Source organism: Euprymna scolopes, chromosome 32 (assembly GCF_053919585.1).
Source record: "Euprymna scolopes isolate OS-2025 chromosome 32, ASM5391958v1, whole genome shotgun sequence".
NCBI classification, from domain to species: Eukaryota; Metazoa; Mollusca; class Cephalopoda; order Sepiida; family Sepiolidae; genus Euprymna; species Euprymna scolopes.
In genome coordinates, this window is record NC_136513.1 from 52,412,532 (window position 1) to 52,431,520 (window position 18,989).

The 18,989-nt window shown below is 31.5% G+C and overlaps 1 protein-coding gene across 2 annotated transcripts in view; it reads left to right on the forward strand.

The window, feature by feature from the left end:
* Window positions 1–18,989, forward strand: part of LOC145256355 (uncharacterized) — a 218,071-nt gene that overhangs the window by 69,397 nt on the left and 129,685 nt on the right. For both annotated transcript variants that reach the window (XM_080115174.1, XM_080115173.1), the window contains exon 2: window positions 2,503–3,881. In XM_080115174.1, the coding sequence (XP_079971300.1) occupies window positions 2,616–3,881 (1,266 nt within the window). In that variant the 5' untranslated portion in view covers window positions 2,503–2,615. The remainder of the gene's footprint in view (window positions 1–2,502; window positions 3,882–18,989) is intronic.

The following is an 18,989-nucleotide window of genomic DNA, read 5'->3' on the forward strand; positions in this document are numbered from 1 at the left end:
GCTTGTTGAACATCTTATATATTTAATGGAAACTGCTTCAGACAAGACGTGAAGCCACTTGATGTAAGAAACATGCAGGAATGAATGATTATCGCAAAAGCTAGGAGATGCCTACTGAAAAGACCAAAATTGTAGGTAAGAGGAAAACGGTGAGCAGTAAGAGTTCCACAACCTCACAATTCTTGGAATAAGTTGTATTATAATGAGGTATTTTAAGCAGCAAACTGATGGAGACGTTAGACCAACAAATCAAACGAGATTGCAGGAAATAGATCAGGTAATTCTGAAGGATATGTGTCTTTATAGTATTTATAAAATTGACTGAAACTAGCAACATGAGATGTTGCAGAGAAGAAACGGTGGTCAATTAAATGACGGGTTTCTGCACTTTCTCAAGAAATTTTTTTTTTTATATATATAGGTGGGTGGGAGAATCTATCAAATAATTTTTTTAAATAAAAATTTTGAAAGTTTTTTTTTTTTTTTTTTTTTTTTTTTTTTTTTCTGACCTAAAATGCATGAAGTATTGATCTTACTGTTTATTTCCTTTTATCATGTTTTGCAAATTCAAAAACAATTTTGCTCCAAAAAACAAAAGCAACTATAATAAATCTCACCTGTTTGTTTAAATGTATGTATGTCTGCCTAAAACTTTCGACAGAGGCGATGGATTTTTCACGAGATCGGTATCATTTCGAAGCTCGACCTTTCGAACGACAAATATCGAAAAATTGGTTAAAAACATTAATTCCTTCACCCTTAACTGGGCTCTTTTCTACAAAAAAATCGCTTTTTTTTTTGCCAATATTTTTGAAAGCCATCCCTTCTTTTTGATTGACTAGCCTTAATTTAACCCTACGTCACTTCCGGTTTGGTGATGAGCACAACAGCAAAGACATCACTTTTTTTTCATGTTCTTTTCCTCCTGCGCAGTACGGGTTCAAGCCTGCCTGCCTACTACCACTTTTTTTTCTTTTGCTCAGCACACACCTCCAAACACCCGGGCAACGCCGGGCACGTTTATAATAAATATGAATTCATCAAGAACTTGAAGCATAGAAACTTTTTCCAATTCGCATTAAATAACTCTAAAAAAAAAAAAAAAAAAAAAAAAGTTGATATGCGTTAAAACAAAACTTTTCTTTGTAAAATTTGTATTTGTGTTATAAAAGGTGCATGTTTTATCCAATGTTTTTTTTGTTTTTTTTTCCAATTACATTTATTCATTTTAGGTTAAAACATTACATGTTTCATCACCGTTGTAGATGGGGGGGGGAGACAGAACAAAGCAAGCAAAGAGAGGGAGAGCACTGAATTTAGCCAGTCAGAAATAGTTGATTAGCACCTGTCCAACTTCGTCTTGAACTGATCCGTTGTCGGTGCGGTGACAACCTCAAGTTAAAGTCTATTGCATGCTGCCAATATGCGGATGGAAAATGCGGCTTTTCATCGGTTTAGCTGAAATCTCCAATCAAACAGCTTCAGGTCGTGTCTTCTCAGTCCGCATTTGGGTGCCGAAATACAGAAATCCAAGGGAAGTCGTGATCATGTTGGAGGTCATAGGCAAAATTAGGTCAGCCCTCAATCTTTGACATTCTATTTTTGTTGGAGTGAAAGAGGAGGTTATGCAAAATAATTTCTTTGTTTTTGTCCAGAATTCCGCTTATATTTAAAAAAAAAAAAAAAAAAGGGGGCGGGGAATCTGTACCATGTTGAAACAAAAAAAATCATATACCAAAAACTCACGTAAATTGATCAAATTATATATTAGCATTGTCTAAAGATAGCAGTTTCAATCCTACCCAAAAGCAGGCCAGAGGATTAGTTGATCAAAAACATGGTGAGCTGGGGATACAATTACAAGACTCAGCATTCATATCCTGTCATGGTTAATCACCTGAAGAAGGCCAGAGGATGAGTTGGCTGAAATATGAAATCTATGAAGATGAGGATAAGTCTGCAAAAAAAAAAAAAAAAAAAAAAATTGATCAAAGTTATTTTCATAAATAAAATATTTAAGGAATGAATTGGGAATTCATAGGCATTACAACATAACTCTAATTAGTATGAATTATTGTTGAGTTATCTTTTTTTTCTTTTTTTTTTTTTATTGATATTTTTCAAAATTGTAGGCAAGACTCGCATCCTCATAAAATTTTATTTTCTTTAAAAAGTATAACTTGATAAAGCTACATAATTTTTGGAATGTGATATTTTTGTTTCGTCACGGGTATGTACATCAAATTTCTTTGTTTTTAATATAGGGGAAATTCTGAACTAGAAGCATTTTGTTTTGATAAAATTTTAAAAGCTAAATTATTACGTTTAATTTTTCTTGTAACTTTTGTTTGCGTCACATTTTTGTGATTTAAAAAAAAAAAAATAAATAAATTTTTTTTTTTTTTCATAATTTTTGTGTTTATTAATTTTTTATTTAAAAATTTTCCCATCAATTATGCACATTTACTTTTAAATTTTCCCTCACTTTTCATTTCTTTTCAGGAAGATGTAAGGAGCATGCCACTCGTGCAAAAGACGGGAAATCATTTAACGAAGAAGAAACTCTGATAATTACTACAAATCTAAAATGTCACTACCATCATGGAAAGACTGAAATGGAAACGTGTCTTAGCTGCGGGGACAAAAAAACTGCCGACATTCCACCATCTGAAAAGACTACTAAAAAATTACGCTTGATCCGATGGTTAACGAGAAAATTCCACGGTAAAGTAAAACCAGGCAAAACTTTGAATCATGACGCAGATACTCTTTTATCACTTACCGATAGCATGGAATCGTCAACGATGAAGCAGTACATGAGAGCTTGCAGACAAACAAGCGCCAAGAATTTATCAAAGAGCACTAGTGATTTGTGCCGTTCAGATCTGAGAAATTCCCTGAGAAAACAAGAAACGGACCAACACTTAAAATCGCGTTTAGCAAAGTCCGTTATCTTGGATCCGTCTCTCTTGTGCACAAGCACAAAGGAGCTCTCGAAACCAACCTACCTCCCTGTTGGCTACCCTGCCAGCAACCTTAGCCGTCGTTGGCGGTCGTGTATCGGGCTTGAGAACTACACCAGTTCTTCGGACAGTTTTGACCGATCACAGCAAACCATGACTCTAAGTTCTAGAACTCCAACCACGACAAGCCATTCCAAGACGGGCTCAAAGCTAAACATAACTGACCAATGTTTACGAGAGCCTACTGAATCGGACACTCTTTCTATGGGCAGTGGGGTGTCCTCTGACAGTTATTGTAAATTCCGTGACACTTTTGGTTCTGAAAGTAGTCTGAGCATGTGCGATGAATACCGAGGGAACATCGACGAACGTCTATCTCCGATTCTCTCTCGCATTCCGGTTCCGAACTTGTCTCCTGACAGCACCTGCACTTCGGGCTACTTAAAATATCTTTCCGAACAGGATTACAAGGAACAAACAAAACGGTGCTCGTCAACGTCCAACTTTCCGAATCCCAATTTGTTGCTCCCCTGTCCCCTGACCTCTTCCAACTCCTCTGCAAAATACTCCCTCTCTTGCAGTCCGCTCAGCAGCCTGAGTAGCTCAGAGTGCGATTCTGCTATTGACGTTTTCAGTCCTGACGAGGAGTGGCACGATGTAAAACGGACGATACCTTCTTGCAAGTCTCCCTCAAAAATGGACTGTCCCATGAGGTCAGCGGATTTTATGCCCCCTCAAGTCATCATCACAGATTACGACGATTCCATGTGTCAACCGTGTGAAGCAGGATCTGATTTAATGCATTCACTGGATTTCCTTGACTCTAATCTTCGGAAATATTCCTCGAGTTCCATTTGTTCAGACGTATCGGATTATTCCACTATTTCTAGCAGTTCCAATGAAGAACGAACAGAAAAGGTACGCTACTGATTTGTTTTTTGTTTTTAATTCATGTGATACTATCAATCTCTCCAATTTTTATGTTTGCAAATACGCTTCTAATTTTTCTCATTTTCACGCGGGTAATTTTCGATTTTTGTTATTGTAATGAAATTCAAAAACTGAAATATTGAATTTCGAGGGAAACCAATGGTGTCTACTGAATTGTCATGTCACAGTAAGGAACATATCCAAAAGTTATGAAAAACAAGGTAGAAAATTAATCATGAAAATAGTTTTCAAACAATTAGTGTAAATTTAGTTTTGGAGAGAGAGAAAAAAAAAAAAAAACGAAGAGTTCTTTTTGTCATGAAAGGGAGATAAATCTTTTCTTAAAACTGAAAATCTTTGACCAATTTTAACAAAACTTAATTTTTGTTAAAAAATGTCTTCAAAAACTTTTTTCTTTAATTTTCTACCTTATTGTTTTTGTAATTCTTGGATATTTTCATTACTGTGACATGACAATTCAGTAGATACCATTGTTTTCACTTGAAATTCAATATTTCGAATTTCCATATAATAACAATAAGAACCTAATTTTCTTAAAGTTGTCTCCCTTGGCCATTATTGGAATCTGTGCTAGCTAATCCATCATCTCCATAGAGACAGATATATCAAATATATTGTCACCTCACAAGATCCGATGCCTCTGCAGAGTTCAGAATACCTATGGTCAAATCAAAGGAGTTTGTCATTTTAGTTTTTTATTAGTTATTGCTATCGATTAAAACTGATTTACATTTTTTTTTCATAATATGGGTTTCGTCTTCAGATATATCTGTATATATCTAAAAACCGCAGGGCCGAAGTCTGAATAAAATATTAGAATGCATCTTGGTAAAATTTAGTTGTTACACTTTTCGCACCAAGTAAAGAATAGTAAATATATTGAAAACGCACTCAAAAAGAAACCCATTTATTTAAATATCTTTTATTTAAATACATTCGTTTTGTTACTTTAAAAATGTTTTGTAAATATATATTTTTTCTTTTAAATCTTCAAAAGTTTTATAAATATATTTTAAAAAAATCTTGCTTGCGAACATTCAACCATATCTGCTATTTGGTGTGTTTACAAACAAACAACGCCATGTGCTTGTGCCAATGTCAAGGTTGAATAACCATTGTCACTTGAAATGTGTGCCAGTCATCGTCTCCTGCTACAGGGTATCTATTCTTTACTTGGTCCCACTTTTCTATATGTTGAACATTCAATCGTTAGCACGAGCAAAACTTGAATTACTTGACTTCTACACAGTCATGGCTGACAGAACGAGAGCATGCTACCCCCCATGAATTAAATGTTTCCGTTCAAAATTCTGTGTAGATTCCAGAGTTCAATAGATTCTCAAAGATTTACCTGAAGGTCACAGATAACATCAACTCAAACAGTGATTTGAATAATCCAAACATGAATATTATTCTGTGTTTCCATTTATTAAAAATAAAAGGATGTTTTTTTAGGTCTGTGGTTTTAAGTAAAACAAAAACAAAAAAAAAAAAACAGTACTTGCTTAATTGTCATGTTGAAAATGGTAATATATCTAAAAATTCATTAAGTAGAAAATTATTTATAGTTAATGGTAATTTTTACAGAAATTTGCAGGGGAAATTGCATGCAACACCTTAAAGATTGCGAATACAGGGCACATACTTATCCCCCTTTTCGCAACTTTAATGGCCAATGTTTTGTTTTAACTGATAGCGATAGACTTTTTTCTTTATTTTTTTAAACTAAGAACATAATAGCATTTGTTCTACTCTATGAATTTTCATAATTTTTGGATGTATTACTATTTTCGACATGACAACTAAGTAATTAGTTTTTGCTTAAAATCATATATTTAAAAATTCAATCTGTCAACTCTATCTTTACAAGCACAAAAAAAAAAGTTGATTTTATTCTGTTCATAAAGTTCTCTTATCTAATTTTCAAAGTCCGTCTTTGAACTTGTCGGATCAAATTTTAACTTACCAGCATGTCTGACATATGTAAATATTATTTATTTATTATTCATAAATATAACTTAAATTAAATGTAAATATAAATTAAATATTATAAATTAAATATAAATACTGCTTAATTATTACTTATTATTATTTACAAACATAAATGAAATATAAATATTGCTTAATTCAAGCAAGAACTTATTAAATAGATTATCTTGTCATAGATTAGCAGCCAGTCAGAACTAAAATCTTGTTTTTCTGTAAATGTTTAAAAAAAAAAAAAAATCTGTAAGCAAATAAAACTTAGAAACTAAAATGACTGTAATTCCAAGCAACATCAGGTAAGGTAAAACTCGTTTTATATAAAAACTTTTTTTTTTTTTTTTTGGTTTGTTTACCTAAATTATCAATTTGACTGTTTTCTGTGGAAGACTTGGCCATCCTCTGTCCACTTAACACCTTGCCAAGCAATCAAGATTTTACATGGCCAATGAATGGGATAAATCAGACGCTTCAGGTAATGAAGGTAAACCACAACCGATTGTTTGTATCTAGCCGTATAAAATGGACATAAATTCATCCAAATAAAATAAAAGCAATGCAACAATAAAATAATTTCAAGTGAGTGAAAAAAAATAGTTTAAGTGCTTCCACGACATTAACTGGACTTTGGTCTCTGGATCATAGTAACAGACCCAGGTTTCATTTTGTGTAATCAGCCTTTTTCAAAAACTTTGGCTCTTCTTGGTACATCTCCAAATTTATCTTCGCGCACTGTGTTTGTCACTTCTGGAAAAGTGTCGGCAACCTGCGAATCCATCTGGCAAACACCTTATGCATATTGTCATGAATGATAGTTTCCACAGACTCCGTTCTAATCTTGACCTCGTGAGCTATTTCACAAATAATCATTCATCTTCCAAAATGGCAGACTCAGTTTGACTGATACGCTGTCAATGGTAAAAATGGGCAACAAGGTTTGGAAACTGTTTCTACAGATTTCCGGCCATTTTTATGCCAGCGTTCTACACGGGCATCATGCGTTTCTTTCATTTCATCAAAAATCTGGTGTGCATCTTTTCAAATACAAAACTGGATCACTGTGCAACACTCAACAGGCTTCATTTCATACAGGACTTCAAACAGTTGTAAATCGGAAACAACTAAGAGTTATAATTTGACACATAACTCATAGAGATATAAATCATTGCATAAGGAAAATTTCAGCTAGATCAGAAAACTGGAAGTGGATCAGGGACATTACTTATTGAACGACCCTCATAATTGATTTAAAAATAAAGGAACTTTTGATAAATATTGCAAAATTATGATTTTCATAAGGAAAAAGGCAGACGATACTAAGTATGTGATGGGTTTGGTTAGGATTAATAATTTTAGTACGAAAAAAGTGGCTTTCAAATTGTAAATTACATTGACCATTTCCAGGACGAACTTAAAATTCTCAGTCAGTAATCAGAAATGACTTTATTAGTACTGAGATCCTGTGGGTATCCATTCCTTATCTGTACCAAGAAAACATTCTGTGGCATCATTCATTGTCTTCAAAAGATATGATTATAAAATGGGCAACGAATAACAGACGTTAGAAAAATGACTTCACTGATCTTGTCACCTGCGTGTTATGCTACAACCTGTTAGATATCTATTTCTACTATTAATTCGGTGCTTTGACAGATCGATTTTTTTATATATCATTTTAAGTAAAAAACCATATCATTTATATCATTTTAAGTAAAAACCATATCATTTATATCATTTTAAGTAAAAACCATATCATTTATATCATTTTAAGTAAAAACCATATCATTTATATCATTTTAAGTAAAAACCATATCATTTATATCATTTTAAGTAAAAAACCATATCATTTATATCATTTTAAGTAAAAACCATATCATTTATATCATTTTAAGTAAAAACCATATTACGTACTGAATTGTCATGCTGAAAGAAGTAACATATCCCATAATTACGAAAATTCATTGAATAGAAAGTTAAAAGTAATTTTTACAGAAAATTGGGTAAAATTGCATTTTTCTTAGATGTTATAAAGTAGACAGTAAAGAGTTCACACAAGGGGCATAACTCGAAATGAATATTTTAGATTACTTGTTCATGGTTGCACTATGTTTGCCTAAAAACGATAGACTTTTTTTTTTTTTTTTTTTTTTTACTAAAAACGCATTAGCAGTTGTTCTACTTGATGAATTTTCGTAATTTTTGGATATATTACTATTTTGTACATGACAATTATGTAATATTGTTTTTTGCTTAAAACGAATCGATTTGTCGACTATATCTTAACAAGCATCATTAATTCTGTTAATCTGTTTTGCCATTTGACAAAGTAAGTTTTCGTTTTCAGTGCAAGTACACTTAGTTCTGATAGGGCACAGAAATGCAAGACTTCAAAGCTTTTTTTTGTGATCATCTGTATTACATCATCTGTATTACATCATCCAATATGGACCAACGTATAAAATTGAATCTGCAGCTCTGTTTTGCAAGTAGTATAGTCACTTTAGGATTTCTTATTTTATTTGGGAGTGTAATATTTAAACTAGGGTTGCAAACTTAGAAGGTATCATCTCCGATTCCCTCCTGTCATTCACAGATCTCTGACTTGGACTCCTTCCAAAACCTGACTTATTATGACCAACTCTGCTCATAATAATGGATATTTCATCGTTCCTGGAGGAACAATTTTCAATAAGCCATGAACGTGCGTGTAATTGCTTTATTAATAAAACGTATCATGTGACTGTGTTTCTCGCCTCTGCATAACTTCAAGAAATACATGTTTTTTGTTTTCTTGATTTATTGTTTGTTATACATTCCAAACTTCCTTCATACCAGCCACAATTTTCCTCGGCAATCAGTCCGACAAAACAGATTGTTTTGGAACATCAGGCCTTTTGTTTGAATGAACTATTGTTCAGCTCTGTTAGGTGTATCAGAATTTTTGTAGGAATTTTTGACACCCCTAACACGAAACTGCGAATAAAATATAAAAAACTTGTAATTTCTCTGTTAAAAGTGGGTTGTTTATTTTCTTTATGGATTATACTTCCAAAATAAACTATTAAAGTTGCTTTAAAAGTAATAGAAATATTTTTTTTTTTTTTAAACAGTAATGAATTTTACGAACTCAATATTTTTCAATTTTTAAACTTTAAAAATCTATCAATTTTTCTATTCATTCTATTTTTACGATATTTTCAGGGTCAATGTGAAATTTTATGCTCTTTCAAATAAACCGAATATATTTTAGACAAACGTTTTTTTTTTAAATTCACGCCCCCCCCCCATTTTCAAGTGTCTTGTAAAAAGTAAATAATTAATTTTCTCAGCAAAGTTTTATATATCACAAATTGAAGAAAAAAGGTCAATAAATAATATATTCAAATTTAAAACAAAAAAAAGTAGTGTTTTTTAGAAATTTACCCGTAAAGTCCGAAGTTTAAAACCTTTTTTTAAAAAAAAACACGTTTTTTTTTGTTTTTTATTTTTTTTTAATGAAACCTTTCTCCTTGCTCCTTTAATCAAAAAAAAAAAAAAAATAAATTAGGGCTTGAATTACATTTTTCGAGGAGTTATAAGCTTGGAAAGATGGGGTGGAATTATTCACTATTTTTCACGAAATTTCTGACACACAGCTCTGTTCTAGCAGGTGCACTGATGCACCCTTATCGGGAATGCTTATATAGCTATTTTTGTACTCCTCAAAGTCCCTTGCTCAGAAGGAGGGGATGGAGTGGTGCTGGTTTTCCCCTCTTTGACCTTTCCACTGTCAATCGAATCTTTGTTGAAATTTAAAAAAAAAAAAAATCAATGACGGAATTTTTTTCTTTTTCTCGGTTTTCCATCTGGTATTGTTTCGTTTTGGCCAATGAGTTTTAGATCAAATTTTAGTATATCTTTAGTTATTTCCCTTTGATCAATCATTTATTATAAATTTGAGAATTTAACCGTAACTGATCGTTAAAGGGGGGAAAAGTTATCGGTTTCCGGATAATGTCAGGTCATAAGGAAAAAATACGCGCTGTTTTGGGGCCAAACTCTCGACAACTTTTTATACGAGACTAATATCTGAATTGCGAGTAAACGAACTGTTCAAATCAATAAACTAAGAATGGACGCGTAATAATAATGTGGTGGTTTCTATTTTGGTTAACGGATAGCGTCTCTCATGTCAAATTTAAAGCCAGTTCCCACCAAAAGTGAAGACTTATTCGGAAGTTGGAAAGGATCGAAAATAGAATTAAGACAAAAAAAACGTCCATTTTATTTAATGAAATTATATATATATAGATATATATAGGTAATCGTGAAGAAAGAGAGAGCCTGTTTCCTCCGTTCGACTATAGGTGGCGTTACTGTCTGTCCACCCAGTTACGGAAGTACAAAATGTATATAATGCCACCCTTGAAATAAAAATAAATGTTTTTGTTATATTTTAATTTTAAACATGTTTCTTTTTTTTTTGTGCAAACAAATTTAAGTTTTATTTTTTTGCAAACATATTTAAGTTTTATTTTTCCAAACATTTACGTTTTGATGCTTTTTTATTTTTAAACATTTACGTTTTTTTTTTTTTTTTGCAAGCATAAACTAAATGTTTTTGCTATATTTTTCTTTTAAACATATTTATGGGTACAACCGTTTTTCCGCGAGTATTTTTTACGCTCTTATGATAATAAAAAAATCAACGTATTTTCTTTGATCTTTTTTATGGACCCCCCCCCCTTTTTTCTTAATTTTTCTGCACTTATTTTACCTTTTCTGCAAGTATTTATATATATATATATATATATATATATATATATATATATATATATATATTTGAAAAAGGATATTGTAAAACTTGAATCTTACTTGAAACTACTATTAAAAAATAGCGCGGTACCAATAAGTGCATAAGCAAACTTTTCAAAAAGAAAAATATTTCAAAAATATTTAGTTTATGCTTGCAACCCCCCCCCCCCAAAAAAACCGTAAATGTTTTAAAATAAACAAGCAACAACACGTAAATGTTTGGAAAAATAAAACTTAAATATGCTTGCAAAAACAAACAAAAAAAAAACGTAAATATGTTTGAAAAAAAAAAAACAAAACTTAAATATGTTTGCACCCCCCCCCCAAAAAAAACCATGTTTAAAATTAAAATATAACAAAAACATTTATTTTTATTTCAAGGGTGGCATTATATACATTTTGTGCTTCCGTAACTGGGTGGACAGACAGTAACGCCACCTATAGTCAAACGGAGGAAACAGGCTCTCTCTTTCTTCACGATTACCTATATATATATATATATACTCAAACGCACGCATGGGTGTATATAATATATATAACTTTAAAGATTGTCTGTCTGCTTACATACACACATCTATATAAATAGATTTTATAATTAAAATTCGACTTGTATTATTCAAACGTCATATCAAAAGTTATTCCCCTTGGATAACATTTTGATTAGTGAGAAGGAAAACTACAATAAATAAATATAGAAAAATGAAGAAAAAAAAAAATTACATTTATGTTGTGTTCCACGCGATTGTTGACGTCATGCTGTGTTCATTCATTTTTAAATAAAATTCATTAGCTCATTGGAAGGAACGTTAACATTCAGATAAAAAGTAATATATATATATATATATATATATATATATATATATATATATATATATATATATATAGTTATTAGACAGTTTCTTCAGAAGAGGAAATTTTAGACATTTTCTGGAAACCAAATCGTGTGGAGTTTGATTAAAACTAGAATAACGATTAAAGATGCAAGGTTTAATAGTGTATATATAATTCAATCTTCATGAGTAAACATGAAAGTGGTGCAAATTGTTCTGTCAACGAATTTTATAAACCAGCAGAGTATTGTTCAACTGGTTTCTTTATGAAACTCAAAAACTAAAATTCCTGAAATTAATAAATTCTAAACAATTCATAAAAAAGTCAGAATTACTGAATTTCGGTTGAAAAAAAAAATTATATTTTAAAGTAAAAAAATTTACATTATCCTGAATATTTTAATTGTTTTGGTTGCCAATTTTTTGTAAAAAAAAACAATTTAACCAGTGTAAATGCACCTTTCCTTTTCATTTCTGTCCTCCCACTATTGACTTCGGTAAAAAAAAAAAAAAAAAAAAAAAAAAGCATGTGGGGTCTCCGTTCACGAGTGAAAAATTTACTTTACTAATGTTTGTGCAAAATTTCAAAAGTAAAAAAAAATCCAAGAAATGGTTATTGCAAAAAGTGTGAATAAACGGACAAACAATTATGGGGCAATTTCACCCTATAACCCTCACCCTATAAATGTCCCCAGTGTGCAACCAAAATTATCCTGGAAAATATGTTCTGGCAAAAATTTATTTCCACTATGACTAATGTTTGTGCAAAAAAAAATTTGTCTTGGATTTTTTTTTTTTTTTTAATTTTGCACAAATATTAAAGTAAATTTTTCACTCGTGAAGGGAGACCCTGCATGCTCGTTTTTTTTTTGTTTTTCAACGAAGTCAATAGCGGGAGAACAGAAATGAAAAGGTGCATTTACGCTGGTTAAAATGTTTTTTACAAAAAATTGATAAAGTTTGATAATTATAAAATCTCTATATAGATGTGCGTATGTAAGCAGAAAATCTTTAAAGTTATATATATTATATACACCCATGTGTGTGTGTATATATATATATATAATTTCATTAAATAAAATAGACGTTTTTTTGTCTATTAATTCTATTTCCAATCCTTTCCAACTTCCGAATAAGTCTTCACTTCTGGTGGGAACTGGCTGATGTAATCACCATATTTATCATAAATCCGAGTAATTTCCAATCCTTTAGAGTCCATCGTCAGGGATAAATTAATCTAACTGGTTTTGAACAGTTTATAAAAATGTGACAAAGATTGTTATTCAGAAGTTGGAAAGGATCGAAAATAGAATTAATAGACAAAAAACGTCTATTTTATTTAATGAAATATTCCATAGGGGAAAAAAATGTTGCCTATATATATTATATAAAATGAAACTTTTGTAATTTAATAAATTTAAAATTTGACGTGGAATAGTTAAATTGCAAATCAAAAAATTATATGTAAGACAAAGAATACATGTGCAATATTATAACTCCTTATTCTATAGGATTTCGATGTCTACCATCTCTTCAGAGGAGAAAATATTAGCAAATAATTATAATGGTTTATGCCTTATTTGTTAAAACCAGTAAGACATGGAAAAATCACAATTAAAAGTTTTTAAGCATTTAAATATCATAGAATAAGGGGAGTTAATGAAAAGGATATTGGCTTTCACATCCAATTTGCATGGTAAAATCTGATATGAAGGTCTTTGGTATCCATGAAGTAATGGGATCCAATTTTGAGCAATCCAATCAAATTTTTGATTTTAAATTTAACCATTTCACGTCATAAACTTTAAATTTATTGAATTCGGTTTATTTGCTCAATCTTGTATATTGAACAATTTTTATTTAGATGAGATTGTGTTTATAGAATATTACTGCCAATAATATTTTGTAAGACCTATAATCACAGGTTTCCATACCAGGTGAGTTGTTGGATAACTTTATTCTGAAGTGTGTGTGTGTGTGTATATATATATATATATATATATATATATATATATACTAGCAAAAGTACCCATTGTTGACTGGGTTCAAAAACAGCCTACAGAAAATGGGCTCTGATTTATGAAAGTATGATAGGTTATGAAAAGGAAGGGTTGTAAAGAGATAGCTTCGAATTTGAGGGTATCAAAACCAAAGCAAAATATGATTAAAGTAAAAATAAAATAGATAAACCCCATAATTTATTATACCATACCTGTTCATACTGAAACACTTATCACAATATTCTGTGGATTTATATTAAAAAAACCTTGTTAAACTTTGTGACATATTTCCATTCTATGGAGGTTATGTGCGAATGAACACCTCATAATTTTATTATACCATATTTCTTCAAACTGAAACATAATTCTCAAAGTATACTTATGCAGATAGATATGAAGTCTTTATTAAAGTTTGTGCCTATTTCCATTCTATGGAGGCCAGGCGCAAACGCAAACACCCACAATTTTATTATACCATCCTTATTTAAGTTAAAACATACTTATCAAAGTATTCTTATGTACATCTATATCAAAAACACATGTAAACGTTTTTTTTTTTTTTTTTTAAATTTTTAAATTTATTATTTCCATACTTTGTGGACCGGACGCATACGCAGACCCCACAATTTTAATGAATCATCATTATGCCAGATCAAACATACCCATTCCTGTGTCTCGATACATTTTTTATCATTATATGTGATCAGTTTTCTATAATAGTCAACCATATAGGAATCTATTCGTGACCAGACATACACAGACGTTCAGCTTTATATTATAGATATATATATCACATACACACATGCATAAAAATTTTCTTCAAAACTCAAACCTTCTTTCAGCAATTGTAAGAGGAGTGGTCTGATTTAACAAAACGTGCAAAAGAGTTACCTCCCATGAATAGTAATTCATGAATATACAATACAATATACAGTGAGAAGGAACACACACCTGTACACCCGAGATTAGTCTCTCAATAGACATGATCTTTATATTTATAGTCAAAGCGAAGCGGGTGATTCCACCAATGTTTGTCTAGTTTGGCAGATAACACTTCTTCCGTCAGCTGGTTCTACACATTCACGACCTGGGAGAAGTTTGCTCAAATAGACCCAGCTGCTCCCTTCTGATGTCGCTGCTTATCCAAACAGTTTCAAAGGAGGCATCTTGAGACCATCTACGTTGTATTCCTCATGCGAATATTTAAAGATTTATTCAACATTTTTTTTTATTTCAATGTGGATACCATTGTGTGTGACTATATATAATGTGGTCGTTTGTAACTAAAAAAACTATTTAAGTGATTGTTTTGAAATTTTGCTATAGCATTTTAATTGAATACGAGCATGTTTTTTATATGCTTTATATTTGGTGTGTGTGTATATATATATATATATATATATATATGGTGGATTCTCTCATCGAAGACGATGAATGAGGGTTCAGTATGCAATCTTCAGCAGCTCCTAAGCTCTGTGACACCACATGCATGATTGCAATCCTGTAGACGTCTAGCACACACACACACACACACTATATATATATATATATATATATATATATATATATAAAATAGATTCTCTCTATTTTGATGTAGGTTCACACAATTAAGTTGTTCGGAAATCCGCACAAATGTTTTGTTTATAGTGGTGAAAGCTTTGTATAGAACCAAAGACACTTTTTGGTACAACTGTTAACCTCGGTCAATGCAATGACTGTTACAAGACAGAGCAAACAGTAGATCTCGGGAATTTCCTTCTCTTAAATGCATGTTTTAATGAAGACTGAGGGTGCATCTCTACCAGTTGTTTTAAATATGTCCTCAGATATAAACCTGGAAATTTTTACATCCTAGTGCAATACATACAGCTCCTAGTATTCCTAAATGGTCGCTCATCTGATTCTGGCCAGGCTCATCGATGCTCAACTTTGGTGATCTCCTGAGAACCAGTTTGTCAGTTTGATTATACCATGTGTGTAATATATATATATATATATATATATATATATATATATATATATATATATATATATATAAACTGCGTGAATCGCTTTATTGCAGATTAGTAAAATATCAATGTCACAAAAAATAAAAATTGTATAATCAAAGGACTGCTTTAAGGTTAGTTATTTCCACAAATTTTATTCAAATCCATGCAATATCCACACAGTTATGACATTTTATTCTTTATCAAGGAATTTCCACTGTCCATCGCTTTATTGCAAGTCTATTAAAATGTTGTATTAGGGCAAAAATACAATGTCTAATCATGAAAAATTTACTTTTTATTATATTTTTCTGTTAAAGAATAATGAGAAAAAGGTGCTAAGCCTCAAATTAATGAATTATTTATCGCCATATCCACCATTTTCTTTTTCTTTTTTTCTTTTTTTTTTTTAAATAACTTGAAAAAAAACCCTTTTGTCCACCGAAGAAGTCAATTGTTTGATCTGAAAAGGAGTTACGGTTCTGGCGACATCAACTATGTTCCTCCACAGGGCATCATTTGAAGTAAATTGCTCTCCTCCCTCATAAACACCTCTTTTCAATATTGACCAGAGATGTTCAATGGGGTTAAGATCCGGAGAACACGGTGGCCAGCTCATGAGGGTTTCTCCAAAGAAGCCCATAGATTCAAGGAAAGATGCAGTCGCCCTAGCAGAATGGGATTATCATGTATAAAAATCATCTGAAAGCAACATGACAATGGTAGGTCATCTAGCCATGGTGACAAATGTTTATCCAAAAAGGCCGTGTACGCATTGCTGGTAAGAATTACACCCTCTGGAACTCGGCATGGTCCAACCAACTTATCCCCAATGATTCCTGCCCAAAACATGATACCTCCACTTTGTTGGGGATGAACTCTGTAAGGGGTTGGAGTTCCATTCGAGTTCCATCCATTAGGACCGTCAAGAGTAGCACAGGTCCCATCCCTAAATTGGACTTGGAAATCCATTTTCATGTAATTCTGTGCCCAAGCCATTTTTCCCTATGAATGCCTTGGAATAGTTTTGATGTTCTTTGCCATCTTATTCAACAAATTACATCGGGCCTACCTGGATCTTGGAGCGATTCCAGCTCTTGCAAAAATGGAAGCACTGATGCTGTTTGGGTTTCGATTGACTTCCCTGCAAATTTTCCGAATATCACAATGTGAAAGGTTTCTCCTGGTGCTCTTATCCATTGTGGATTTGGTGCTGGATTTGGTGTTGGGATTGTTTACGAATGAAGCTAAAGTTCTTGGATCCCTTACCAGTTCCATAGTTTAATCTTTGAACAATCCTTCTGTGAGTCCAGCAACAATCCTTTCCTTTTCGATAACTGTTAATTGCCCCCCGCCTTTTTTTTTTTTTGTTGCATTTTAAAAGACCTGCAATAAAGCGATGGACAGTATAAATTACTTGATAATTAATAAAATGTCATAACTTTGTGAATATCGCATGGATTTGAATAAAATGTTGGGAAATAACTAACCTTGAAACACTCATTTGATGACACAATTTTTATTTTTTTGTGACGTATATTAAGTAAAATATTAGTATTTTACTAATTTGCAATAAAGCGATTGACACAGTTTATATATGTATTTATATCTAATATATAAAAGGTCTGTCTCCATATTTTCAAACTCCATCTCCTCTGAAACTAAAAGTCGCAGAGTGGCACTAAGGGCCTCAAATGATCGGATTCTTTACAGACCGTTTTTTTTTTTTTTTTTTTTTTTTTTTTTTTTTAGGAGTCTTTAGCTGGTTAAAATTGCTTTTAAAGAGTCAAAATTGAAAAACTCGTTATACATTTTTTTACATTCATCTTAGTTAATTTTTAATCATTTCATATGCGTGTCACATTGGTGCAGTGGTAACGTCACCAGCTTTGAATGCTAGTTTTGCTTTTGGTTTCGATTCTAGCTGATGGCACCCAAATACTTTTTTCATTTTTGAAATCACGATTCTATATTGATATATACAAAATCTGGACAAATTAGAATATCATATTTAAGTATATTTTACACCCGGGCAAAGCCTCCCTCCTTGCTAGTATGTATGTGTGTGTCTGTCTGTATATATATATATATATATATATATATATATATATATATTAGTGATGGGACGATTTCAGTATTTTTCTTGATTCGATACAATTACAGATTCCGATCCTTAATTCCTGATTTTGATACAATCATCGATTCTGATTCCAATTCTTCATAAATTTCTAAATATTTTACTATAGTTGTTATTTTCTCCCCTGATTCTTGTAAAAACCACCTGTTAGATGTGCAGATATTTTCTCTAACATAAAAATGTCACTTGTGAGAGACCGTCTATAGATTTTAGTTTTTACTGATAAATCAATATTTATTTTATCATTACTACTAGCAGTGGAAGATTTTGTCTTAAACAAAATCAAATAAATATACAATTAAAAGAATCGTTCTTGGCATCGGAAAATAGTCACAAATTTTACCGATTCCGATACCCAAAGTTATATATATAAGTGAAATTGTGTGTGTGTGTACATTTTCCTATCAAATAAGTCTGTCAATTTTCGGTCTACAGACTCTAGATTTGACGTATGGGATATTGAGATTTGGAAAAATCTTTTTTAATCTGTTTTCAGCCAGAAATTTGGCTGTCAAAGTTCAACGATTTGACCTTTGAAAACTCTACCAAACTCCTCCGCCAATTTTGGGTCTAAACACTTGAAATTTTAGATGTAGGTTACTTGGATATGGATCAAACTTTTTAATTTGATTTGAGCCGAAAACAAATGTTAAGGGGTCAAAATTGGGATCAAAGTTAAAAAATATTTACCTCTGTGGTCTCTACCAAATTACTCAGCCAATTTTTGGTTTAAATATTTGTAAATTTTTACATAAAGGGTATTCAGACATGCTGCAAGCTTTTTAATCAATTTTTTTGGGAAATCTGGCTGCCAAGAGGTCAAAGTTGAAAGAGTTGATCTTTGCAGACTCTACCAAATTCCTCCGCCAATTTTGGGTCTAAACACTTGAAATTTTAGATGTAGGTTACCTGGACAGGAGTCAAACTTTTTAATAATGTGTGCACATAAAGTTATAAACAGTACATAGAGCCCGAGTAAAGTCAAGAAAAGTATATATATATATATTTTTTTTTTAAATTTATTTTATTTACATTATCAAGTGTCTATTTATTATGCACCCAGAACGGAAATAATAGCTTTAACACAAAATCGACCATATCTCGACTATTTGGCTATAGATTTTAAGTAAAAGTTCACAGAAATATTGACTTATGATGCTAATAAAAATGTGTGAAATTTAAAAGAAATTTTTATTTTAGTTTTTCAGAAATCAAAATTGTAAATTTTACATAATTTTACTGAACGGCAGTAATGGCTTTGTAATTGAAAGCAACAAATATTTACAATTTTATATTACCTAAGGAGTGAAATTAAACGACAGAAATGAGAAAGATATGTATTA